Genomic DNA, 26,641 nt, shown 5'->3' with positions numbered 1-26,641 from the left:
GACAATGTACAGAGGGTAGGGCCATATCTGCTGTAATCTGATTACTATAACCTAACCAAGAGACGACAATGTACAGAAGGTGAGGTTAAACCTGACCAAAGGGTTAAGGTGGACTATAACAATGTGGAATGAAGGAACCCTCAGAGGGGGTCATAAATGACAGGTGCTGGGACAACTCGGCACGCACCGATTCAAGAAACCAACTGACAATCAACAGAACACATCAAGAAAGAAGACGGCTCCACAGCAGCACAGGCAAGGACCGAGGACACCCTATATTCTGCTGTATAACTACTGCTGTTGGTTAAGTATTGCTTGTATATTTTTGCTGTACTTAATGAACTCACTATCTTGATTAAAAAGCCAGAATTTGTACCTTGTGGGTCAAAAACTAGTCAACAACCTATCTAAACACACAAAAATCTTACATTAGGACAGCTCATTCAAAGAGATAGGTTTTAAGAAGTGTCTTAATTGAGGAGAGAGAAGTAGGGAGGTGGAGAGGTTGAGGGTATTCCAGAGCTTAGGGCCTAGGCTGCTGAAGGCACAACTGCCAATGGCGTGATGATTAAGATCTAGGTTGCACCAAAAGGTTAAAACTGGAGGCACACAAGAGATCTTGGAGGGTTGTAGGGATGAATGAGGTTGCAGAGATAAGGTGTGGTGAAGCCATGGGGGGGATTTGAAAATAAGATGAGAATTTTAAAATTGAGGCATTGTTGGACTAGGACCAACTTAGGTTAGCAAGCACAGAAGTGACAGGCGAACAGGATTTGGTGGGAGTAGAGGTGGGAGAGTATTGGATGAACTCAAGTTTACAGAGGGTGCAAGGTGGGAGGCTAGCCAAGAGAGCATTAGAATAGTTTGATAACAAACGTATGACTCAGGGTTTCAGCAGATGGACGAGGGAAGGCGAGGGAAGGGTAATGTTATGGAGGTCAAAGTGGCAGCCTTATTGTTGGAGGATATGGGGTTGGAAGATCAGCTCAGGTTCAAATAGGGCATGACAGTTGCGAACAGTCTGCTTCAGCCTCAGACAGTGGCCAGGAAAAGGGATGGAGTATGTGGCAAGGTTACAAATTCAGGAAAACCAACTCTTACAATCTCTGAAGTTTTAAAAGATCTTACCAAGCTTGGATTCTGCATTGGTGAAAATAACGCGAATATTGTGGGAAAACTCTTCTGCAAATGTGCTATTCTTTGAGACTGAAATTGGTTCATTCCTCATATCAAACTGCTGTTCAACACAGGCCTACAGAACAAATGCAGTTAATACCAGAATGACTGTGAAAACATGTCATCCCGCATGTGCGAGCTATAACAACCGGTTCTAGAATATTAAGTTAAAGACTATGATTGCACGCAGGCATTTTGATTAGATGTAAACTGAATTTTATTTTTGTTAGCAATGTATTTCAGTGATTTTGCTATGGTGACCAGCTATATTCAAATATGCCCTGACCTGAAAAATCATCCCATCCAGCAACTGACCCTCCAGCTTTAACAGCAATTTTTCAAATGGTTTCAGCTTTTCCTCAGCAATTCCAAATTTTGACGGATTGTGGTGGACTGATTTCAGTAACCTAAAAACCACCAAAAATGCAGTTGTAAAATACTCTCAAATGCGATACTGTACAATTAACCTACTTGCCCACTGACGGTAACTACATTTAAGCTAAGTACAAATCTGTTTAAAAATGAGGCTAACTTTCTTCACAGGTCTATATCCTAAATTCTGGATAAATTTCAGGAATGCAAACTAGGGAATGACAATCTAGGTTAGGCACCTACCTAGGTTAGCTTGTGCACTAATTGCTTCCAGGTGGTATGTCTGGGAGTCACAACCCAGCAGCACCACTTGTAGGTACTTCGCACTACTGCAACCATGTTCAACCACAGAAATTTAAAGGAGTTAAATATTCTTGAATGGTCATAAAAATGGAGTCAATTATAGACTCTGCAGTTTTACTTTTCTTCCTCAAATATTATTTTGGGATGCAGTATTAGTCATTACATGTGGTAAGTGGAGCGTGGCTTGGGAGGAACAGGTAATTTGGACCCATGGTTCACTCTGCACCACTGTCTGCACCTCACCTCATGTCTGGCTCTGTTGTAGAATAACTGATAGAAACTATGATATGATTAGTCAACAACTCAATTATCATTGTCATGTGACTTCCAGAATGGTAGAAGGCAAAATAGATGGACCTTGGTCATTTCTCATCTAGCAATTCCTATGTTGTGTTCCTCTTTGGTTCCCCTACATTACACACTGTTCCTCAGGTAAGACAGGGAGCAGACAGCCCAGCAGCATGCTACAGGATAGCTAACTGTTACAGAAAGTGGCCTAGCTGACTTCTCCTGACATTTCTTCGGCCATGATCAAATGTCTTGCTTACTTTGCATGCTCTCCTTGAAAGGCTATTCAAGGTGAAAATTACACCATGCCCAGCTGCAGAAGCATGGTAAGTTATCTGCCTGTGAGCTAAATTATTTATAAGCTAGCAAAATAATTTGCATTTTATTTTATACTTCACGTTCTAACCTTTTGTACATGATCCAATGGTCCTTCAAGGTAACATGATTCTCTATGATCTCATCCAAAATGAGCAGAACAGCCAGCAGCTCCCCTAGGTGTTCATAAACAGTCTGCAACAGTATGCATTTATATAGTTTAGAGCATTGTTACACATCACCACACTTAAACAGAAGGCAACCAACTTAAATCTTTCACGCACAATCAAGTGACTGATTCAAAAATGAGGTGGCGAAAATGGTCTAGGTTAGCAATTCCTTTGATATAGTTTAACTTACAACTCACCTGGAAATGAACCCCAGTCGTTTCTATGATTTTCGGTGCAATTCTAAGGAAAAGGAAAATTTAGTAACACCAAGATTAGGACAAGTTCTTAATTTCTTACAAAAAGCCTTTATGCATGATTAAATACCATTTGCATTAAATTATAATGGGCATAACTTATTCCTACAATAGAAAACAAACATGAATTGAGGAACACTGTGCCACAGCACAGAGACTGAAAATAACTCAAGGAAAATAAGAATGCCAATCTAGCCTGATCTCCAGTCAAAGTCCCGGATGTAAAAAGGATGAAAGTCTCCTCATTGCTTGTGTGAGGATCCTATGAGAAATATTTTCAGGTTTTGAAATGAAAAGGAATGGCAGATACTGAAAATCAAAAACAAACATAAACCACTGGAATTACACAATGAGTTCACTTGCCATTGAAATGCTAACCTGCCTTGTTTCTTTCCAGGTGCTGTGCATTTACAGAAACATACTGAATTTACTTGAAGTAATTCTGATCCTGTTACATCTGGGTATGAGTCCACAGTATAAAAGCTGTCCCTAATTTGGCACGAAGACAAGCATTTCTGCTCAGAGACTTTGATGTGACTGATATGGGAAATGGAAATGCAGCATTAGTGTAGTAGGACTGAGATTAAGGTACATTGCACAGTGCAACTGCTGTCTTATGGTGACACAGGTGTTAATATGGGAAAGTGTTCCATTCCCCAGCACCAATATTCCACATCTTGATCAGTACAAAGTATAGGTAACGTTCTTAAAACACAATAACGTACTCCCCTCATTCCTCGCTCATTGCAATTATCCAATGTACAAAGATATAATGGAAAGTTTACTTACTTATTGCTAGTATAGAGTGAAGCCAGCTGTTGAACAATATTCATCACTACTTCATAACATCTTGTAATAAAGCAAGATAACTCCTAAAAGCGGAAAAAAAATCACGTTTAATTATCCCTTCAAACTCTCCTGTTCAAAGCTTTCTTGAAATTGCTTGAAAAAAGCTAAGTGCCTCAGGGCCATTTCTTTACATGTTCTCTGAGAACCCTCACCCATCATAAGAACACCCAAGCTAGGACTGCCCTCCCACTGTAGCCTCATCAGTGCAACAAAATACAACAGCTTTCCTCTCGATTAGTATGTGTGTGTTTGGGGAGGAACAACAGTTGACATTGTGCTCAGCAATATTACTATTGAAAAAGTTCCAGTATTCAGCACAGGATTCTATTCAGCCCATTGCGTCTGTGCCAGCTCTCAAAAAGCTAGCCATTAGTCTCACTCCTGTTCTTTCACCACAGCCCTGCAAATCTTTCCTTTTTAAGTGTTTACCCAATTCCATTTAGAAAGTTACTATTGAATCTGCTTTCAGGCAGAGCATTCCAAATCATTATAACGCACTGCATTAAAAAATAAATTTCATCTCCCCTCTGGCTCTTTGCCAATTATCTGGTTACTGACCCAGTGCAGTGGTTAGCACCGCAGCCTCACAGCTCCAGCGACCCGGGTTCAATTCTGGGTACTGCCTGTGTGGAGTTTGCAAGTTCTCCCTGCGTCTGCGTGGGTTTTCTCCGGGTGCTCCGGTTTCCTCCCACAAGCCAAAAGACTTGCAGGTTGGTAGGTAAATTGGCCATTATAAATTGCCTCTAGTATAGGTAAGTGGTAGGGAAATATAGGGACAGATGGGGATGTGGTAGGAATATGGGATTAGTGTAGGATTAGTATAAATGGGTGGTTGATGTTCGGCACAGACTCGGTGGGCCGAAGGGCCTGTTTCAGTGCTGTATTTCTAAACTAAACTAAACTGACCCACCCACCAGTAAAAATATAATTATTCTACCAAAATGCCTAAACTCTAGTGCATCTCATACACCGCTATTTACAGAGAAATGAAGGTCAGACAGTAAACAGGCGGGGTGTGCAAGGAAGTGCAGGAAGTGAATGTTAGGCAAGTGCTAAGATCATTGATCAGGGCAATGCAGACCAAGGAACAGAGCCGCAGGAGACAAAGTCTAAGGTAGGGACAGAAACCTTACCAGCCAATAGGAAATGACCATATGAGGCATGAAGTAGTGCTGGTAGTGATGGAATCAGGAATTTGCAGGTCAGCAGTGCAGAGTCAAATTACACTTGAGTGGCTTATTTTTTTGTTTGATGGACTATAATCAGGAACTGAATTTACTTTTTACCCACATTTCTGCATCACTGCTTTCCATGGAAAAATGCAACCAATCAGAAAATTTGGAATATCAGCCTGCACCGAACCAATCAGAAAGCTCACTCGAGATTTCACAAAGACAGTAGAGAGACTGGTAACTTATTACTTGTGCTATAGGCTAGTCACTGAAGCTCCACCAGTAAATAGGGAAGTTAAAACATGGCTCCGTTTGTCTCTTTAACTCTTGTTCACCATAACTGTCACACACAGTACTACAGACTAACTTTTTTATACTTTCATTTTCTGCAGCAATTTAAAAATGATATGTATGTTGGGGGCTTTCTCACCACTGCCCTGATTTTACCTTCAAGTTATGTAATGAACGAAAACCTATTTAGACTTTATTCTATAGTGTTGGTACAGAACCGCTGCTCATGTTTTAATGGAATTTCATTCAGCATAAGGGTTAATGCTGAATTCATGGCGATTTCAGTGTTTGCCCCAGGAACACCCAGTCATTACAGAACTCAAGTGCAGATTTAATAGCCTTTCACTGGAGTAAACCTCAACCTATCCAGCTTCCAAATAGCTTAATACTTAAGAGTCAATAATATGATGGGAAAACACCATATCAAATTTAGTGAGACATGTTTGTTTCCAGTTACAGGGAGATAATGCTGCATAATTAGGGTTCAACAGCGTTCTTAAGGATGCAACAGTACAGTTTCTTGGGGCAGATGTTGCCGGGGGGGGGGGGGGGGAGGAGGGTTTAAGGACAAATAAAGAATACATGGAATGTAACAGAGCACAGAATGGAAAAGCAGGAACAAAAAGGCCAATTCATCAGATCCCTGAAGTGACTGAGTTACACGAGTACCAATGACACCTGGGATTCCGGTGAGTTATACTACATAGTGCAGCCAGAGTCTCACGTCTTCACCACACTGTACAACACAGTCTATTGTATGAACGCTGTTAGCAGAGGTTTTTGAGAGCAACCAAGGGGAGATTAAATTCTTTAAGTATAATGAAAATACAGAAGTGATTTAAGTAACTGAGATCAAACAGGAACTGTTGGTAGGATGACTGTTTTCGAAAGGAACAATACATAAGAGGATCCTGAATAGTTTAAAAACTAAACACAACTGAGCAGTAACAGATAAAACAAATTACAACAGATGGCACTACAAAATATTGGTGTTTCCCCCAAATTTGAGTCAAGCAAACAAAATAAAGCTAGATTTACAAAAACTGTTACAATATAAATCCTGTTAGAGTGAGAGTTATACAGCACAGAAACAGGCCCTTCAGCCCACTGTGTCCACACCAGCCATCAAGCACCTATCAATTCTAATCCCATTTTCCAGCACTTGGCCTGACAGTAAAACCCGTATCCTCCCCCAGAGCTGAGTTTCTCAAAGAACCTGAAAGAAGAACAGTACAGCACAGGAACAGACCATTCGGCCCTCCAAGCCTGCGCCGATCATGATGCCTGTCTAAACTAAAACCTTCTGCACTTCCGGGGTCCGTATCCCTCTATTCCCATCCTATTCATGTATTTGTCAAGACGCCTCTTAAACGCGACTATCGTACCTGTTTCCACCACCTCCCCCGGCAGCAAGTTCCAGGCACTCATCACCCTCTTGTAAAAAAACTTAACTCGTACAGCCCCTCTAAACTTTGCCCCTTGCACCTTAAACCTATGTCCCCTAGTAACTGACTCTTCCACACTGGGAAAAAGCTTCTGACTATCCACTCTGTCCATGCCACTCATAACTTTGTAAACCTCTATCATGTCGCCCCTCCACCTCCGTAGTTCAAGTGAAAACAATTCCGAGTTTATCCAACTTCTCCTCATAGCTAATACCCTCTAGACCAGGCAACATCCTGATAAACCTCTTCTGTACCCTCTTCAAAGCCTCCACATTCGTCTGGTGGTGTGGCGACCAACATAAAGCACACACTGATGCCAACAAGGATTTCCATATCTTTACAACTGGCACTGACAAACAAATGTGAAAACAGGTAGCATACCTGTAAGAAAGAAATAAACCTGCCCATCTGGATCTGTGACTCCCCTTCCACCATACTCGAATCTGTAACTAAAAGAGAAAACATTGTTACTGGATCCTTATAGATTGCAGGGCAGTGCAGGGAGCCAGACAGACACTAACAGCAGAAATAGTAATTCTGCTTCTCTCTCCACAGATGCTGGTAGACCTGCTGAGTATTTCTAGCACTTTTTGTTTTTATTTCAGATTTCCAGCATCTGCAGTATTTTGCCTTTAACTAATTGAATATTAATTATATTCAGGTGAGAGAGAGCCAGAGAAACAGAGAGACAAAGCAGGTGAATAAAAATTTAGAAGTTTAAAAAATAATGGAATGATTTTTGTGGAAAGCACCTATTCTTCAGATAAGTATTAAACCGGAGTGCTGTAGTAATAAAATTATATTACTAAAGGGGTAAATCAGGCCTTTTATTTGTGTGGGAAGAGAAATTCATCAAAAATATGATTTTTTGAAAGCAGCTGTATGCATACAGGTCTACAGTAACGCAGATTACAGTATATATTCACAAACATGTTTGCTGACAATACAAAGTTAGGTGGGAATGTAAGCTATGAAGACACAGTCTGCAAAGAGATATAAACAGGTCAAGTGAGTGGACAACAAAGTGACAGATGGAGTATAATGTGGGGAAGTGGGAGGTTTTCACTTTGGTAGTGAGAATAGAAAAGTAGAATATTTTTTAAAAGGCATGAATCTTTTAAATGTTGATGTGCAAAGAGACTTGGATGTACTCATACCAGAAACACAAAGTTAACATGCAGATTGAGCAAGCAATTGGGAAGGCAAACGGCATGTTGACCTGAATTGCAAGGGGTTTGGAGTACAGGAATAAGGAAGTCTTGGTAAAATTGTTTAGGACTTTGGAGACACCACACCTGGAGTACTGTGTGCAGTTTTTGTCTGCATATCTATGAAAGTATATGCCTTGGAGGCAGTACAGTGGTAGTCTCATTGAAACATACAAGATTCTGAAGGGACTTGACATGATCAACAAAGAGGTTGTTTCCCCTCCGGGCTCACTTCTTCGACCAGGAGTCCTCCCCCCGACCAGCAGACCCATTCACCTGCCACCAGCACTCTCCCTCTACCTGGACCCCTCCCCCGGCCTCTTGCCCGCTCTTGATCTCTTCATTGAAAACAGTCGGCGAGACATTGGTCATCTCAATTTCTCTGCCCCCCTCACTCACTCTAACCTGTCCCCCTCTGAACTTGAGGCACTCCGTTCTCTCAGGTCAAATCCCGACACGGTCATCAAACCTGCGGACAAGGGTGGTATTGTTGTTGTATGGCGTACCGACCTCTACCTTGCAGAAGCTCAACGCCAACTCACAGACACTTCTTGCTACCTCCCTCTGGACCATGACCTCCACCGAACATCAAGCCACTGTCCAAAGGACTGTCACTGACCTCATCTCCTCTGGAGATCTTCCCTCTAGCTTCCAACCTCATAGTCCCGCAACCCCGGACAGCCCGCTTCTACCTCCTTCCCAAAATCCACAAACGGGACTGTCCCGGCAGACCCACTGTGTCAGCCTGCTCCACTGAACTTACTTCTTCCTATCTTGACTATCTTTTCTCTGCTGGTCCAGTCTCTTGCCACCTACATCCGTGACTCTTCTGGCACCCTACGTCATTTTGACAATTTCCAGTTTCCTGGTCCCAACCGCCTCCTCTTCACTATGGACGTCCAATCTCTCTACAGCTCCATCCCCCACCAGGACGGTTTGAGGGCTCTCCGCTTCTTCCTTGAACAGAGGTCCAACCAGTCCCCATCCACCACCACCCTCCTCGACCTGGCTGAACTCGTTCTCACATTGAGCAACTTCTCCTTCAACTCCACTCACTTCCTTCAAGTAAAAGGTGTTGCTATGGGTACCCACATGGGCCCTAGTTATGCCTGTCTTTTTGTGGGATATATCGAGCATTCTTTGTTCCAGTCCTACTCAGGCCCCCTCTCCCAACTCTTTTTCCGGTACATTGATGACTGTATCGGCGCTGTTTCCTGCTCCCGCTCCGAACTGGAAAACTTTATCAATTTGCTTCCAATTTCCACCCTTCTCTCACCTTTACATGGTCCATCTCTGACACTTCCCTTCCCTTCCTCGACTTCTCTGTCTCCATCTCTGGGGATAGGTTGTCTACCAATATCCATTATAAGCCCACTGACTCCCACAGCTACCTCGACTACACTTCTTCACACCCTACCTCCCGTAAGTACTCCATTCCATTCTCACAGTTTCTCCGTCTCCGACGCATCTTGCTCTGATGATGCTACCTCCCATGACTGTGCTTCTGATATGACCTCCTTTTTCCTCAACCGAGGATTCCCCCCCCACTGTTGACAGGGCCCTCAACCATGTCCGACCCATTTCCCGCACCTCTACCCCTTCCCCTCCCTCCCAGAACCGTGACAGGGTTCCCCTTGTCCTCACTTTCCACCCAACCAGCCTCCATATCCAAAGGATCATCCTCCGCCATTTCCGCCACCTCCAGCGTGATGCCACTACCAAACGCATCTTCCCCTCCCTTCCCGTCAACATTCCGAAGTGATCGTTCCTTCCGTGACACACTGGTCCACTCCTCCATTACCCCCACCACCTCGTCCCCTTCTCATGGCACCTTGGGTGACTGGGTGACCGCTTTGCGGAACACCTCCGCTCAGTCCGCAAGCAGGACCCTGAGCTGCCGGTTGCTTACCATTTCAACACTCCCCCCTGCTCTCATGCTCACATCTCTATCCTGGACTTGCTGCAGTGTTCCAGTGAACATCAACACAAGCTCGAGGAACAGCATCTCATTTACCGATTAGGCACACCACAGCCTGCCGGACTGAACATTGAGTTCAATCATTTCAGAGCATGACGGGCCCCCCATTTTACTTTCATTTTTAGTTTTTTTTCTTTACATTTTTTACAATTTTTTTTTGTATGTTTATTTCATTTCATCTTAGTTTGTTCAGTTTGCTTACCCACTGTTCTTTTTTCCATGTTTGTACTTGCTGCTGTTCAATCTTCAGTCCGTTAACATCCTATCTGTACTAATGCTTTGTCTTTCAACACACCATTAACATATTGTTTGCCTTTGCTCCATGACCTTTTGGTCAGCTATGTGGCCTTGTCCAATCTACACCTTCTCCTTTGTTACCTTTGTGCAGGGAAGGTCATGTCTTACCAACTTAATAGAATTCTTTGAGGAAGTGACAAAGTTGATTGATGAGGGAAGGACTGTAGATGTCATATACATGGACTTCAGCAAGGCGTTTGATAAGGTTCCCCATGGTAGGCTGATGGGGAAAGTGAAGTCGCATGGGGTCCAGGGTGTACTAGCTAGATGGATAAAGAACTGGCTGGGCAACAGAGAGTAGCAGTGGAAGGGAGCTTCTCAAAATGGAGACGTGTGACCAGTGGTGTTCCACGGGGATCCGTGCTGGGACCACTGTCGTTTGTGATATACATAAATGATTTGGAGGAAAGTATAAGTGGTCTGATTAGCAAGTTTGCAGACGACACTAAGATTGGTGGAGTAGCAGATAGTGAAGGGGACTGTCAGAGAATACAGCAGAATATAGATAGATTGGAGAGTTGGGCAGAGAAATGGCAGATGGAGTTCAATCAGGGCAAATGCGAGGTGATGCATTTTGGAAGATCCAATTCAAGAGTGAACTATACAGTAAATGGAAAAGTCCTGGGGAAAATTGATGTACAGAAAGATTTGGGTGTTCAGGTCCATTGTTCCCTGAAGGTGGCAACGCAGGTCAATAGAGTGGTCAAGAAGGCATACGGCATGCTTTCCTTCATTGGACGGGGTATTGAGTACAAGGGTTGGCAGGTCATGTTACAGTTGTATAAGACTTTGGTTCGGCCACATTTGGAATACTGCGTGCAGTTCTGGTCGCCACATTACCAAAAGGATGTAGATGCTTTGGAGAGGGTGCAGAGGAGGTTCACCAGGATGTTGCCTGGTATGGAGGGCGCTAGCTATGAAGAGAGGTTGAGTAGATTAGGATTATTTTCATTAGAAAGACGGAGGTTGAGGTGTACAAAATCATGAGAGGTATAGACAGAGTGGATAGCAAGAAGCTCTTTCCCCCAGAGTGGGGGATTCAATTACTAGGGGTCACGAGTTCAAAGTGAGAGGGGAAAAGTTTAGGGGGGATATGCGTGGAAAGTTCTTTACGCAGAGGGTGGTGGGTGCCTGGAACACGTTGCCAGCGGAGGTGGTAGACGCGGGCACGATAGCGTCTTTTAAGATGTATCTAGACAGACACATGAATGGGCAGGAAGCAAAGAGATACAGACCCTTAGAAAATAGGCGACATGTTTAGATAGAGGATCTGGATCAGAGCAGGCTTGGAGGGCCGAAGGGCCTGTTCCTGTGCAGTAATTTTCTTTGTTCTTTGTACCTCATGCCCCACCCCCGGCTCACTTGCTTCTAACCTGTGACTTTTCTAATATTTGCTAGTTCCGAAGAAGGGTCACTGACCGATACGTTAACTCTGCTTCTCTTTCCACAGATGCTGCCAGACCTGCTGAGTGGTTCCAGCATGTTTTTATTTCAGATTTCCAGCATCCGCAGTATTTTGCTTTTATTTTAGGTTGCTTCCCCTGGCTGGGAATCTAGAACACGGGCAGAGTCTCAGGATAAGGGGCCGATCATTTCAGACAGATATTTAGATTAGAGATACAGCACTGAAGCAGGCCCTTCGGCCCACCGAGTCTGTGCCGACCATCAACCACCCATTTATACTAATCCTACACTAATCCCATATTCCTACCAAACATCCCCATCTGTCCCTACCACCTACCTATACTAGTGACAATTTATAATGGCAAATTTACCTACCAACCTGCAAGTCTTTTGGCTTGTGGGAGGAAACGGAGCACCCGGAGAAAACCCACGCAGACACAGGGAGAACTTGCAAACTCCACACAGGCACTCATCTGGTTGTGAAGCTTTGGAATAGTCTACCCTCGAGAGCTGTGGATGCTCCGTCATTGAATATATTCAAGACTGAGAGTGATATATTTTTGATCTCTCAGGGAATCGAGGGATATGGGAAGTGGGCAAGAAAGTGGAGTTGAGGCAAACGATCAGCAATGATCGCATTGAATGGCGGAGCAGGTTCAAGGGGCCGAATGGTCTACTGCTTCTATTTCTTATGTTCTTACAAAGCTGTACTAAATGCAGGCTCTAGTTTGGACTTATTACAGCATGGCTTGACTAAGATATTTTATGGTATGGAAGCAGATAAGCAAACATCTGAATTATCAGGGAGTGATATTAAATTAATGACCTTCAGTGAGAAGAATCTGTTCTTCCCTTAGAGTTTAATCCCTTTGTGCATTCTAACTCAGAACTGACCAGCAGAAATAAACTTGAAATGCAGCCAAGAAGGACTGAACCAAGAACAGCTATTGACAGCCCTTTGGGCTACAGGTTCAAGATACAATAAATGTACTGACTTCAAATCAGTGATATATTGGTACAGAATCTGCACAAGTACATACAGCAAAATCAGCATTCAAAACATATGCAGCAAGTCAGTATCGGCGTTTTACCCCAGGCTTGAGTTCAAAATCTATTAGAGACAAATGGAATTAAAGGCTTCCCTCTCTGATTACTGTCAAACGAATATCCAATTCAAATCAAGGTCTGAGAAGAAGCTCTAAAAGTATTCAGTTGGCACCACATTAAGTAAAATCAAAGTTAGTCAGCTTTTTTTCTTAAAAAGTATTCGAAGTCACTAGTCCCCAAAGCTACAGCAAAAACCTGCCAATAATTAAAGACCAACTGACCATCATAGTAAATGGGACAAGAGAAAATGTCCCACTGATTCAGAAGTAAGTGGTTAATTGAGCCTAAGTTTATGGCACATTATTCAGGCCATTCAAGGCTACCTGAAATATTTTGAATGTTCATATATACAGTACATAACCAAAGCACTGGCTGCTAACAGAGTCATTATAGCACAGAAGGAAGCCATTCAGCCCAGCAAGTCCATGCTGACTCTGTAGAGCAATCCAGTCAGTCCCATTACCTTATACCCATAGTCCTGCAAGCTTATTTCCCTCAAGTGCCCATCCAATTTCCTTTTGAAATCATTCACCATCTCTGCTCTTGTAGGCAGCAAGTTCCAGGTCATCACCACTCACTGCACAAAAAAAGTTCTTCTTCACATCCCTCCTGCATCTCTTACTGAAAATCTTAAATCTGTGTTCCCTAGTCCTTGTACCATCAGCTATTGGGAATAGCTTTTGTCAACCTTATCTCAACATGTCAATCTTGTACACCTCTATCAAATCTTCCCTTCAATCTCCTTTGCTCCAAGGAGAGCAACCCCAGCTTCTCCAAACTAACCATGTAGCTAAAATCCCATATCCCAAGAACCATTCAGGTAAATCTCCTCTGCACCCTGTCAAGGACCCTCACATCCTTCCAAAACTGGACACAATTGTCTAGTTGTGGCCTAACCAGAGTTTTATAAAGATTCAGCATAACTTCCCTGCTTTTGTACTCAATACCTCTATTTATGAAGCTCAAGATCCCGTATGCTTTGCTAATTACCCTCTCAATATGTCCTGCCACCTTCAAAGGTCTATACACATGAACCCTCAGGTCCTTCTGTCCCTGAGCTCTCTTTAGAACTGTGCCATTAAGCCTCTATAGTCTCTGCTATCCCTATTGCCAAAATGCATCAATTCACATCTCTATTAAATTCCATCTGCCACTTGTCTGCCCATTCTGCTCACCTATCTATATCCTGTTGCAATCGATTGGGAGACTGTTGGCCACACCTCCAAGTTTGGTACCATCTGCAAATTTTGAAATTTTACTCTGTATTCCAATATCTAAGTCATTATTGTCCCTTGAGGAACACCACTGTCTACCATCCTCCAGTCTGAAAAACAACCAATTACTATGACAAACTTTTCTGTGCTTAAGCTAATTTTTTTATCCAAGCTGACACTGACCCTCCTATGCCATCAGCCTCAGTTTTGTTAATCAGCCTTTTGATACTTTGTCAAACAGTTTCTTAAAATCCATATAGGCAACATCCACTGCATTCCCTTCATCAACCTCCCCTGTTACTTCATCAAAAGATTTAATTAGATTAGTCAAACAATATCTGACTTTTACAGACCCGTGCTAGCTCTCCTCAACTCAAACTTCTCCAAGTGCCTGTTGGTATTTTCCCCTGACCATTGTTTCTAGAACCTTAACCACCGATCATGTTAAACTGCCCAGCCTGTAGTTACTAGGAATGTCCTTACACCATTTCTTCAACAAGCGTGTCACATTTGAGACTCTCGAATCCTCTGGCACCTTCCTCTCCCAGTATCTGGGGAAGACTCGAAGATTATGGCAAGCCATCTCCATCCCACTCCCTTTAGCAACCTGGGACGCAAGGCATCTGGACCAGGCGACTTCTCCACTCTAAGCACAGCCAGCTTTTCCAGTACATCCTACTTATCAATTTTCACCCCATCTATTACCTTTACCATCTTCACTTCTATTGATATTTTGTCAGCATCCTGTTCCTTTTTAAACGCCAATATACAGTGCTCATTAAGTATTCTCACCTTGCCTGCAAAGGCAAGCATATATCAACCCCTTTGTTCCTAATAGAGCCCACCCTGAAACTTACATGCCAGTGTAAAGATTCTTGTGTTCACTTTTGTGTTAACTGCCTTCTATTCTCATACTCTGTCTTTGCCAGTCTTATTTTCCTCTTCACTTCTCAACTTACTGTATTTGGCCTGGTTCTCACATGAACAATTCATCATATCAAACATTTTTTTGTTTCATCATATTCTCCAGCTCCCTCATTATCAAAGGTTCCCTTATCTTTCACCCTTGTGGAATGTCCTTGCCTCTCCCTGAATCATCATCTCCTTAAAGATCACCCATTGTTCTGTTACAGTTTTTGGTTCCATTTTACCCTGGCAAAATCCCCTTCCATCTTACTGAAGTTAGCCCTCTTGCAATTTAGAAGCCCTACTTAAGATTGTTCCTTGCACTTCTCCATTACTAATCTAAAGCTTATGATACAATAATCACTCTTACCCAAGTGATTCACCACAGACACTTGGTCCACTTGGCCTACCTTAATCCCCAGCACCAGATCCAGCAATGCCTCCTTCCTAGTTGGACCGAAAACATACTGATCAAGGAAGTTCTCCTGAACACATTTCAGGAATACCTCCCCTCCTTACCCTTTACTCGAATTACCCAAATAAGACTGGGATGGTGTTCAAGTCCCCCAAATATCACCAGTTCTTGCGCATCTATGATTTCCCTGCAGATTTGCTTCTCTCTCTGTTTTTTATTTATTTATTTATTTTTTTAGAGATACAGCACTGAAACAGGCCCTTCGGCCCACCGAGTCTGTGCCGACCAACAACCACCCATTTATACTAATCCTACATTAACCCCATATTCTCTACCACATCCCCACCATTCTCCTACCTACACTAGGAGCAATTTACAATGGTCAATTTACCTATCAACCTGCAAGTCTTTGGAGGTGGGAGGAAACCGGAGCACCCGGCGGAAACCCACGCAGACACGGAGAATTTGTAAACTCCACACAAGCAGTACCCAGAACTGAACCCGTGTCGTTGGAGCTGTGAGGCTGCGGTGCTAACCACTGCGCCACTGTGCCGCCCTCTTTGGAGACTTATAGATCATACCCTTTTTGCTTCTCAATTCTGACCAAATGGATTCTGTCCTTGCCTGTCAAGGACATCCTCTTCTTCCATCACTAGTGTCTTCCCTAATCAATACTGCCACCCCACCTCCTATTTTTTCTTCCTTATCTTTTCTGAACACTTTATATCCTTGATTAAGCACCCAGTCTTCTCCATTTTTAAGTCACATTTCCATTATTGCCACTACATCACACTCCCATACGGCTAATCAGCCTGTAGCTGACCAATCTTATCCGCCACACTTTATGCGTTTACACGTGTTATAAATCTGTCTTTGTGCTCCTCGTAGTACTTCTTAGTCTACTCCTATGGGACTACTTCTTTCTCTCGTACTATCCAACATTCACTCCTTCATGCACCTTATTCCTCTTTACTACTTCTACATGCTGGTGCCCAACCTCCTGCCAATTTACTTTAATCCCCTCTCAACCACACTAGCGAACCTCCCAACAAGGACATTGGTTCCAATCCTGTTGAGGAGCAAGCCTTCCCTTCTGTCCCAGAATTGCTCCCAATGGTCCAAGAACCTGAAGCCCTCCTTCATGCATGTTGCTTCAAGACACACATTTTTCTACTCCCACTTGCTCGCTGCTAATCCACGGATTCCTACCTTCAAGGTCCTACTTTTGAATTTCCTCCCTAGCTCCTGAAAATCTGACCGTATGACCTCCATACTTGCCCTCTCTATGTTGTTGGCACCGACATGTACAACTTCTGATTTACTCCCTTCCCCCTGCACAATATTTTGCACCCTCTTGGTGAGGATGTAAATTTAAAGCAAAAGAGCACAACCAACCTCCTTCGCCATAGAACAGAAGCCCGTTGTAAAATTTAGTTTCAGCCTGAAAGACACAAAAATCATTTATATACTTGAAAAATATCTGATGTAATACGGTTTTGCTAGAATATATATCAATACACTCTGCATGAAACAGTAACACTACAAGATAATTTTAAATAACCGTGTTACTTAGAGACTACATAAGAAAGAAAAGTGATAAGTTCGCTTACCTCATATTTCAACTTTTTTACTTCACAACAAAGAGCAGCATAAACTGTAATCACTTTATTCAGGACCTATAAAAGATTGTTCTTATTAAATGAGAAAACATTTAAATCATAACCACTACCCACATGCAGCACCTACTCCACATTTTAGATCTTTTAAAGCTTGCTTGGATTGCTAAACTTTTAAATTTAAGATTTGCACATTTAAATCCAACAAAAACACAACTGTCACTTCTACTTGGATTTTGCGTGGAAAATTCCCACAAAAATCCTTCGCATAAATGTGCTGTTCAATGACATATTTAGCCGAGCTGTCAACTTAAACAAAGCCATTTATAACCACACACTGACAAACTTCAATCTGTTGCCTCAGCAAGTTACACATTTCCTGAATGCCTGTAACAGGTGCGATCCAAGCTGCAATAGCAATCACTGCCACATCTCAAACCTGATATTATCAAGAGAACTTTTACACCTTACTGCCAAATTAAAATTCCATAACTTTATAAAAGCCTTAAGACCTTATTGATTATCTTACTTAATACTCTAATTGACTGTAGTTTACAGTCTGATGTCAACTTACTTTGTTTTCGGTTTTAATAAGTTCCAATAGTGAGGATTGTTCACATGGCAAAAGCTGAACATAAAAAAAACACACACTTTAAAAAAAATGTTTAACCAGAAGAGTTTAACTTGTTTATTCTACATGATCTTGATGTAGATAACTTAACCATGTGGGAATACTCAAGCATTATGCAACACTAACATTCTACTTTCCTCTCCATCACTTTCTCCCTTACTCTCAAGACACCAACTCCCCACTGGGATATAGTTCCATGGTGCCAGTCAGCCGCTGCTCCCTCAGCTACTGGCGGTTATTAATATGCAGGCATCAACAGCATTTGACCACAAAGATCACAGCGAGCATGATGTCCTCAACACACACATACACAAGGGGTGGTGAGCTACCTTCTTGAACCACTAAAGTGGATGGTGAAGGTGCTCCTGCAACAGAGGACAGACTGACTGGCTTACTCAGCCATTTCAGAGGACAGTTAAGAGTCAACCGCGTTGGCGTATGACAGAAATCACAAGTAAGCCAGAGTGAGTAAAGATGGCAGGTTTCCTTCCCGATAGGTCATTAGTGAACCAGTTCAGTTTTTAATGAGAATCTGACAATTTCAGGGTCACTTTAACCGATTTTTATTTTCAGCTTTTTATAAATCAAATTCAATTTAAAATTGTTAAACTGTCTTGGTGGGATGAGAACTCATGTTCTTTGGATTACAACCAATGGACACCACTTACTATGAAGAGTGGTCCAGACCAAATACAAGCCCGACCTCAAGAGGAAGCTGCCACGAATAGATAGTTTGCAGTTAGTGTTATACAACTATCTGCCTTACCTGGCTGGGAGAAACCATGATCAGTGGTCTTTGATCCTGTTCTAGGTAGGTTTTGAGTAAAATGGCTGTAACCAATTCTAGAGTTTCAGGCCAGGGAGTGCGTAATACCATTCGGGTGGTGGTGAAGATAATGAAGGTGCACCAGTTGACCATACCTTCTTCATTAAGAAAATCCTTATTGATTGCTGTGGATTCCAAGCTGCAAACATCTTCTGCCTGCAGGATTTCCCCAGCAGTGGATATTTTGGCTTGACATTCAAGAATGTGGTGGGGTGCATCAAGTTCTTGAAGGTGTTCAAGGAAAACAGAAACCAGGTGCTGCTGTCCATCCTCACAGTGCAGCCACTCTTCACGCTGCCGTCACAACGTGACCGGGTGGAGACAATTCACCTCTATAACCCCCATGTTCCTGTCGTGGATGTACTCGCCTTCCTCGCCAGGTACATCGAGGTGGCTGGCAACGGCACTGATGTCAAGGAACCATTTGGGATTTGGACCAGCAAGCGGCAGGTCAAAGTGACCTTGAAGGTCGATGCGAACAGAGCCATCATCCACCCTTCCTCCAGCTTCACTATCGGGGGAAGTCGAGGCTTCTTGGTCTACGCGGGGCAGCCCACAGTTTGTCGTACCTGCGGCAAATCTGGTCATGTGGCAGCCAACTGCAGCACAGTCGCCTGCAAGAACTGCAAGAAGGAAGGCCATCAGAATAAGGACTGTAAACAGAGTAAGTGCTGCAACCTGTGCAGTGAGGCAGGCCACCTCTACAAAACCTGCCCCAAACACTGCCTCAGGTGGCAAGGTCCAGGGAAAGGCCGGGAGAAAGAACGGTGAACGCGCCTGGTGCTGGGAAGGAGACAAGCAAGCCTCTCCACAGCAAGGAAAGTCTACCTGAGAAGGAGAAGAAAGGGGGAGGCAGTTGCACCAGCAACTCAACACTTACCCCGTGCCCGGAAACCCCTCCTTTACAGACAGAATCAATGGAGGAGAAGGCAGCTAAACAAACTGGTCAGTGGCAAGTGATACAAAAGAAAACCACAAAGAAACCTTCAAAAAAGGAATAGGTCACCACCCAAACCAGTGGTAAGAGAAGGCTACCGTCTGAGACAGACTACAGCAGTTCCTCCTCATTGGACGAGGAAGGGCCAAAACGACAGCATCTGCAAAAGAAGCGACAGAACTCAAAGGAGCTGGAAGATAAAGTCCCCCAGCTCCAGGGCACTGGAGGTTGTGATGGGCCCAGCGCGCACCAAACCCAATGCACCGAACTCAGCGAGATGCCCAGCACACCCAAACTCCGGGACACCGAGAGCAACGAAGTGTCTGGCGCGCTCCAGTTCCGGGAAGCCAGGAGCAGTGATGTCTTCGATGATAAATAGAGGGGAAAGACACCAACAACAGAGGACAGCCGAAGCCTTGCTTCCTACAAGACTCCACCCCCCCCCGCCGATATCACCCCAGCGGAGCAAACCCCCCATGAGGAACCCAGGAGGGGCTTTTGAGCCCAACGAATGTGAAACTGCTTGTATACACTATGGGCATGAAGGAACATACCCAAGGACTGGGACTAGCAAGGACAACTGGTGTGGGAAGCAACACAAAACTTTAAAATGGGTATAAAGATTGCTTCGATTAACGTGCATAGCATTAAATCCACTACGTAATGTGTTTCAACCCTGGACTACATCCCCAAGGTCAAAGCCGACCTGCGGTTTCTGCAGAAGTGTGGAATACCACACCTCAGCACCTACAGGCAATGGTCGATATGGTGGTCGCATGGGCCATCAATCTTGTCAGGGGGAAATGATTCCCGTTCCTCCGGCCTGGGTATTCTGCTGCGGGGAGGCAACGTCATCATTTCTGAAGTTAAGGAGGTGGTCGGTGGTTGCCTCCTCGTAGCAGATGTAATGTACATCAAAGCTCCACTCTTGTTGATCAACGTGTACACCCCGGTTCAATGCAGCGAGGGCTCACTGTTTTCTAGCAGCTCCCACTGCAGCTGGCAACATACAGACCGCTCATTCTAGGTGGTGACTTCAACTGCATCATTAACACAGCTGGACAATCCGGCAGGGGTGACAGCAAACTGGCCGCTATGTCCAGATTGCTAATGAAAACAGTAAGAGATGCCAAGCTGCACGACATCTTCAGCAACCCTGCAGACGGAACGCAGCGTAGATACACCTGGTCAAGACCAGACGATTCTGCCCCTTCCGGGATTGACTTCCTATTTGTGTCCTGTGCTTTCACAGTCAGATCCACTGACATTAAGCCGGTGTTTTTCTCTGACCACTGCCTCTTTCTGTCTGTTACTTACAGGATGACCAGCGGGTTGGCAGGGGGACATGGAGAAACGTGACACCCGAGTCTCCACAGCACTGGTGGGAGGAGATCAAGGAGAACATCAAGAGGTTCTTTATCTACAAAGGTGTTCAGAGGGTGAGACACAAGCGGGAAATGCCCCGACTCCAGAAAAGAATGCAAAATCTGCTCCGGCTGCAGTCGAAGGGGGTCGAGGTCAAGGAGGACCTCCATGAGGTGAAGAGCCAGCAGGCCTCGCTCTTTGCCACGGAGGCCTCCAAGATCATCTTCCGGTCCAGAGACTGCTCCATTGAGCAGGATGAGATGTGCTCACGTTGCTTCTTCCAAGAGGTAGAGAGAGAGCTTTGATCAGCAGCCTGAAAGAAGAGGATGGCTCGGTAACATCTTTGCAGTCCGACATACTAAGGATCAGCAAATCCTTTTATGCTGGCCTGTACGATGTGAAGCCCACGGACAGCACAGCCTCCCAGTCCTTCCTGTCATCTATCATGGAGGTCTTAGATGACAGCATGAGGGAGAGACTGGACAAATCGCCAACTCTGGATGAGCTGACAAATGCCGTCAAGTCCTTCGAGACGAGTAAAACTCCTGGAAGCGACGGCTTAGCAGGTGAGTTGTATTCAGCTCTGTGGGACTGGATCGGCCCAGACCTGCTCGAAGTATATGACAGTATGCTTCTGGCCAGCAGCATGTCAGAATCCATGAGGAAAGGCATCACCACCCTCATCTACAAGCGGAAGGGGGAAAAGGGTGGAAGTCAGAAATTGGCAGCCCATCTCACTGCTTAATGTTGACTCCAAGATTCTGTCCAAAGTCATCGCCAGTTGGGTCAAGCCTGCTCTGGAGTTGGTGATTCATCTTGTACTGTACCTGGCAGGAAGATCTCTGATCGTATTCCTGAATAGCGCGAGACTATCACCTATGTACGGGACAGGAGAATGGACACCTGCCTCATCAACTTGGACCAAGAGAAAGCTTTTGGCAGGATATCGCACACATACATAATACACGTGCTCTCCAAAATGGCGTTTGGGGAGGGAATCTGCAATTGGATCAAACTGCTCTACACAAACATCAGCAGTGCAGTCTCAATCAATGGATAGGAATCAAAAAGTTTCCCGATCCAATCTGGAGTCAGACAGGGCTGTCCTCTCTCTCTCCCCGTCTTGTTTGTTTGCTGTACCAAACCCTTTGCTGAGTCCATTAGGAAGGATGCGGGCAAAAGAGGGATGACAATCCCAGACAGCAGAGGCACTCAGGCCAAAGCCTCCCTGTACATGGACAAACTCGCCACCTTCTACTCAGATCCGCTGTCGGTTCACATATTGATGAGCATCGGCGACCAGTTCAAACTGACCTCCGGAGCCAAAGTTAACCAGGGCACGTGAGGCCATGTTCTTTGGGAACTGGGCCGACCAATCCTTTGTCCCCTTCACCGTCAGGTCAGACTACCTGAAGGTGCTGGGGATATGGTTTGGAAGGGCCAGGGCATGCACCAAAACCTGGAAGGAGCGAGTAGCCAAGGTACACCAGAAACTGAGCGTGTGGGAGCAGCGTTCTCGCTCCATTGTGGGTAAGAACCTTGTCATCAGGTGCGAGGCACTCACGTTGTTGCTGTATGTGACGCAGATCTGGCCCATACCCCATTTCTGCACCGTGGCGGTCACCCGAGCAATTTCCAACTTTATCTGGAGATGCAAAATGGACTGGGTCCGGATGGACATGATGTTCAAACCTCTGGATAAGGGCAGAAGAAATGTACCTAACGTCACCCTCATCCAGATGACCATCAAGTTGTGCGTAGAGCCCCAGTACGCAAACTCTGTGCTGAGGTTCTATCTGCCCCTGGTGTTGCGAAGGATGGGCCTGGTCACATTGCGCGGAATGCTCCATCCAGCTGGACCATGCCGTACCACCTATCCTTCATGGATAAGTTTCTGCAGAAAAACACCTTTGACCACCAATCCATCAGGCAGTGGTCTGCACGGAATGTCCTCAAGGCTCTACGGGAAAAGGAGATGGCGGATCCGTTTGGATAGTTCCCCGAGCAGACTGCCAAAGTCATTTAGCAGAGTGCCTCATCACCAGAGCTTTCAAATAAGCACCAAGACGTAGCTTCACTGGTGGTGGGAAGGGCCCTCCCAGTCAGATCCTTCCTGCACGCCCGGAGTCTCACCCCCTCCACACGCTGCCCTCGAGGTGGCTGTGGTGGGGAAGAGACAGTTGCCCACCTCCTTCTGGAATGTGTCTTTGCAAAGCAGGTGTGGAAAGAGATGCAGTGTTTTTTGTCGAGGTTCATCCCAAGCAGCTCTGCAACACAGGAGTCTTTGCTCTATGGGCTCTACCCAGGGACGCACACCAAGATAAACATCAACTGCTGCTAGAGGACCATCAATTGAGTGAAAGACACTCTTTGGTCTGCCCGAAACTTGCTGGTCTTCCAGCGCAAAGATTTTTCCACAACCAAGTGTTACAGACTGGCACATTCCAAGGTCCAGGACTACGTGCTAAGTGGACGCACTAAAGCTTGGGGCAGCCGCCGCAAAGGCTCAATGGGAAAAGACCACTGTGTAAGGTCCTCCCGCCATAGTGAACTGAGGGGCTGGACCCATGGGAAACCGCTCGGGCTATATACACCAAATATGGGTTTGCTGTAAAACGTACACGGCATACAAAATTGAATGGAAGGGTTGTGAGGCAACTCACTCCTGTATTGAAGAAAACTGATTTCTTTTGCACTTTTTGGAATGTCAGCTTGGTGCTGTTTTGAACGGTTTTGTGATTTTTTTTTATATACAGATTTTTATGAATAAAGTAGATTTTTGAGGAAAAAAATTATCTGGCTCTCATTACAAGTAAACCATATCTTTGCTGCCCAATAGCTGTGGAAGGCTTTGAGTAAATCAGCGGAATACACACTTCTCCTTCAAACTGACTATTTCAAATCATCTTCTAATAGACATTCTATCTGCGCTGCACCATCGCGCATCAATCTTGGGCATCTCATGTTGCACTGTCTTGGTCAAAGAGTGGCCCCATCTTCAGCACATTCAGCAGTCCAGATCGAAAAGCTGCCAAGTATGTTTCACGTTCAAGAGTCATCTGTCAGACTGCAAGTGATAGCGTAAGGCATAATAATTTTCAACCGGCCTACAAATATCGTGCAACTACCCTATGACCAACAGGAACCAAAATCAGTGCTGACTCCATTTATCACAGGCTTTCTGCACTTATCTAGTACAAAAGCTTATCATGTCCAGCTCTCTGAAAAGTGGCTGCAAATCCAGGCTGAAAGCAGGCTTTTCCATAGGTTTTCAACTCCTCCCTGGTGTTAACCTCGTTGATAGGGAGGTCACCAGAACAGTTGACAGGGCTGCATAGTTTCCAAATAACCAAAGCATCAATCACACAGACCCCTTAGCTTTGATGTAACCTATTTGATCATTCGTCATCTCAGTTGTCAATGGTTTAGAAACTTCCTTTGGTACCATGTTTCCATCCACAGATACCTGAAAAAGCGAAGTGCTTCCAAAATGACTAAAGTCATTCCAGATTCTAGTTTCATGTCACTGGAATGTAAAACTCAATCATAAGAATGCTTCAAAAACTATATCGAAATCAAGTTGATCAGTAACATTTACTTTAAAATCCCAGCTCTATTCTTTGCCTCTGCCAGTGGAGGTCAGAAGCGCTTTCCAAGTGTGCAAGTTTGAGACCTTAAGTAGCTTTAAAGAAATCATGAAAAAGGGCAAGAAAAGATCAAATGTGAAAATACTCAACTGGAGAATGGCTAATTTCAGTGAGCTAAAATGGATGTGGCCCAGGCAAATTGGAATCAAGATCTGCAATAAAACAATGGGAGCAATGGGAGGCCAAAGAAGAGATTAGTTCGGGTACAGACTAGACACATTCCGTGAGGGAATCAAAACCAGAGCCCCTTTTTTTTTTAAAAAGAGATACAGCACTGAAACAGGCCCTTCGGCCCACCGAGTCTGTGCTAACCATCAACCACCCATTTTAGACTAATCCTACACTAATCACATATTCCTACCACATCCCCACCTGCCCCTATATTCTCCTACCACCTACCTATACTAGGGGCAATTTATAATGGCCAATTTACCTATCAACCTGCAAGTCTTTTGGTGGTGGGAGGAAACCGGAGCACCCGGCCAAAACCCACGCAGACACAGGGAGAACTTGCAAACTCCACACAGGCAGTACCCAGAATTGAACCCGGGTCGCTGGAGCTGTGAGGCTGCGGTGCTAACCACTGCGCCACTGTGCCGCCCTTGGACGATTAATGATATAGAAATTAAAATGAAATGGGAACAGGCTTATGATAAATGTTAGGTTTATAATAAAGAATTGAGCTAAATACAGAAAGCACAGAGAAGTGAAAAAGTGAACAAGAGGGGCAGATTAGCATGCAACATAAAAGGGAATCCAAAAGTCTTTTATAAATATATAAAGTGTAAAAGTGCAGTCAAAGAAAGAGCAAGGTCAATTAGGGACCTAAAAGATGATCTTGTGAAGGCAGAAAGCATAGCTGAGACACTGAATGAGTACTTTGCATCTGTCTCCACTGGAAAAGAGGATGGTGCCAATGTCACAGTAAAGCAGGAGGCAGCAGCAAGACTGTCGAGGATAAAAGTAGATAAAGAGCAGGTACTTAAAAGCTCAAAGTGGAAAAGTCATCCAGTTCAGAAGGGATACATCGTAGGTTGCAAAGGGAAGCAAGGGTTGAAATTACGGAGGCTCTGGTCACACTCTTTCAATCCTCCTTGGGTATGGAAATGGTGCCAAAGGACTGGAGGATTGTAAGTGTTGTATCCCTGTTCAAAAAAAGGAGGGACAAATCGCTAACTACAGGCCAATCAACCTGACACGGTAGTGGAGACACAGACAATGGCCTGGGACAAAATTAATTGCCACTTGGAAAAATATGGGTTAATAAATAAAAGCTGGCATGTATTTGTTAAAGATAAATTACATTTGACTAACTTGGTTGGGTTTTTGATAATGTTACTGAAAGGATTATTGAGGGGAGTACAGTTAAAAGGCATTCTACATCATATAATCAACTTGTTAGCTAAATGGGATTAAAGGGGCAGTGGCAGTGTCGGTATGAAATTGACCAAGGGACAGAAAGCAGTGAAGGGTTGCTTTTCAGACTAAAGGGGAGCATACAGTGGTGTTCACCAGGGATGGGTACTGGAACCATTATATAAATATTAATGACCTAGACTTGGGTATACAGGGCATCATTTCAAAGTTTGAAGATGACAAAGCTCAAACGTAGTAAACAGTTAGGAGGATAGTAACAGACTTCAAGGAAGATACAGACTGCTGAAATGCACAGACACTTGACAGATGACATTTAACAGTAGTGTGAAGTGATGCATTTTGTTAGGAAGAATTAGAAAAGTCAATATGAATGAAATGGTACAATTTTAAAGGCAGTTCAAGATATACATGAATCTTTGAAGGTGTCAGGACAAGCTGAGAAGGCTGATAAATAGGCATATGAGATCCTTCGATCTAAAAGCAATGAATTTATGCTAAACCTTTTATAGATCACTGCTTAGGCCCCAGCTGGAGTATTGTGGTCAATTCTGTGCAACAAACTTCAGGAAGGATGACAATGCCTTCGAGAGGGTGCAAAGGAGATTTACTAGAATGGTACCAGGGATGCAGGTCTTCAGTGATTTGAAGAGACTGGAGAAGCTGAGAAGATTAAGGGAACTATCTGAATTCAGTAGCCCACATAGTAGAATTAATTCTGCACATCAATCCTATGTGACAGACTAATCGTCTAAGGAAAAATGAGAGGAACAAAAGTTAAGTTCTAATATACCACATACAATTAACAAGCAAAATTCAGACCACTAAAATTAAACTTTCATAAGTCATACCTTAAGAGCTATAGGATCCAGAGTAAAGTCCCAGACATCCCCAACAGAATCATCCAATGCATCTTCTATTCCTTTCAACTGATTAGTGTACTCCTCGAGAAATCTTCCATAATTCTTCAGCTGGACTTCAGCATGGATTCCTAAACACAGAGGTAGAGGTTTTGAAGGAGTATGCAATAGTTGAATACTTCAACTGAAACAATCCAGCAATGGCTCACGAACTCTTCCCA

General features: G+C 44.1%; 1 protein-coding gene across 1 annotated transcript in view; it reads right to left on the bottom strand.

Moving 5' to 3' along the window:
* The window catches only part of washc4 (WASH complex subunit 4), a 128,757-nt gene that overhangs the window by 92,028 nt on the left and 10,088 nt on the right, over positions 1-26,641 (bottom strand). Inside the window, exons 3-13 of the mRNA XM_068059384.1 lie at positions 26,412-26,551; positions 17,355-17,408; positions 16,775-16,840; positions 16,560-16,605; positions 7,017-7,084; positions 3,668-3,750; positions 3,257-3,415; positions 2,822-2,864; positions 2,546-2,649; positions 1,463-1,583; positions 1,129-1,252 (exon numbers count right to left, since the gene is read on the bottom strand). Coding sequence (XP_067915485.1) covers positions 1,129-1,252; positions 1,463-1,583; positions 2,546-2,649; positions 2,822-2,864; positions 3,257-3,415; positions 3,668-3,750; positions 7,017-7,084; positions 16,560-16,605; positions 16,775-16,840; positions 17,355-17,408; positions 26,412-26,551 — 1,008 coding nt within the window. The remainder of the gene's footprint in view (positions 1-1,128; positions 1,253-1,462; positions 1,584-2,545; positions 2,650-2,821; positions 2,865-3,256; positions 3,416-3,667; positions 3,751-7,016; positions 7,085-16,559; positions 16,606-16,774; positions 16,841-17,354; positions 17,409-26,411; positions 26,552-26,641) is intronic.

Source organism: Heterodontus francisci, chromosome 27 (assembly GCF_036365525.1).
Source record: "Heterodontus francisci isolate sHetFra1 chromosome 27, sHetFra1.hap1, whole genome shotgun sequence".
In the NCBI taxonomy this organism is placed as follows: Eukaryota; Metazoa; Chordata; class Chondrichthyes; order Heterodontiformes; family Heterodontidae; genus Heterodontus; species Heterodontus francisci.
Note: the sequence above shows the minus strand (reverse complement) of the source record. Positions and strands in the feature narration are given on the sequence as shown.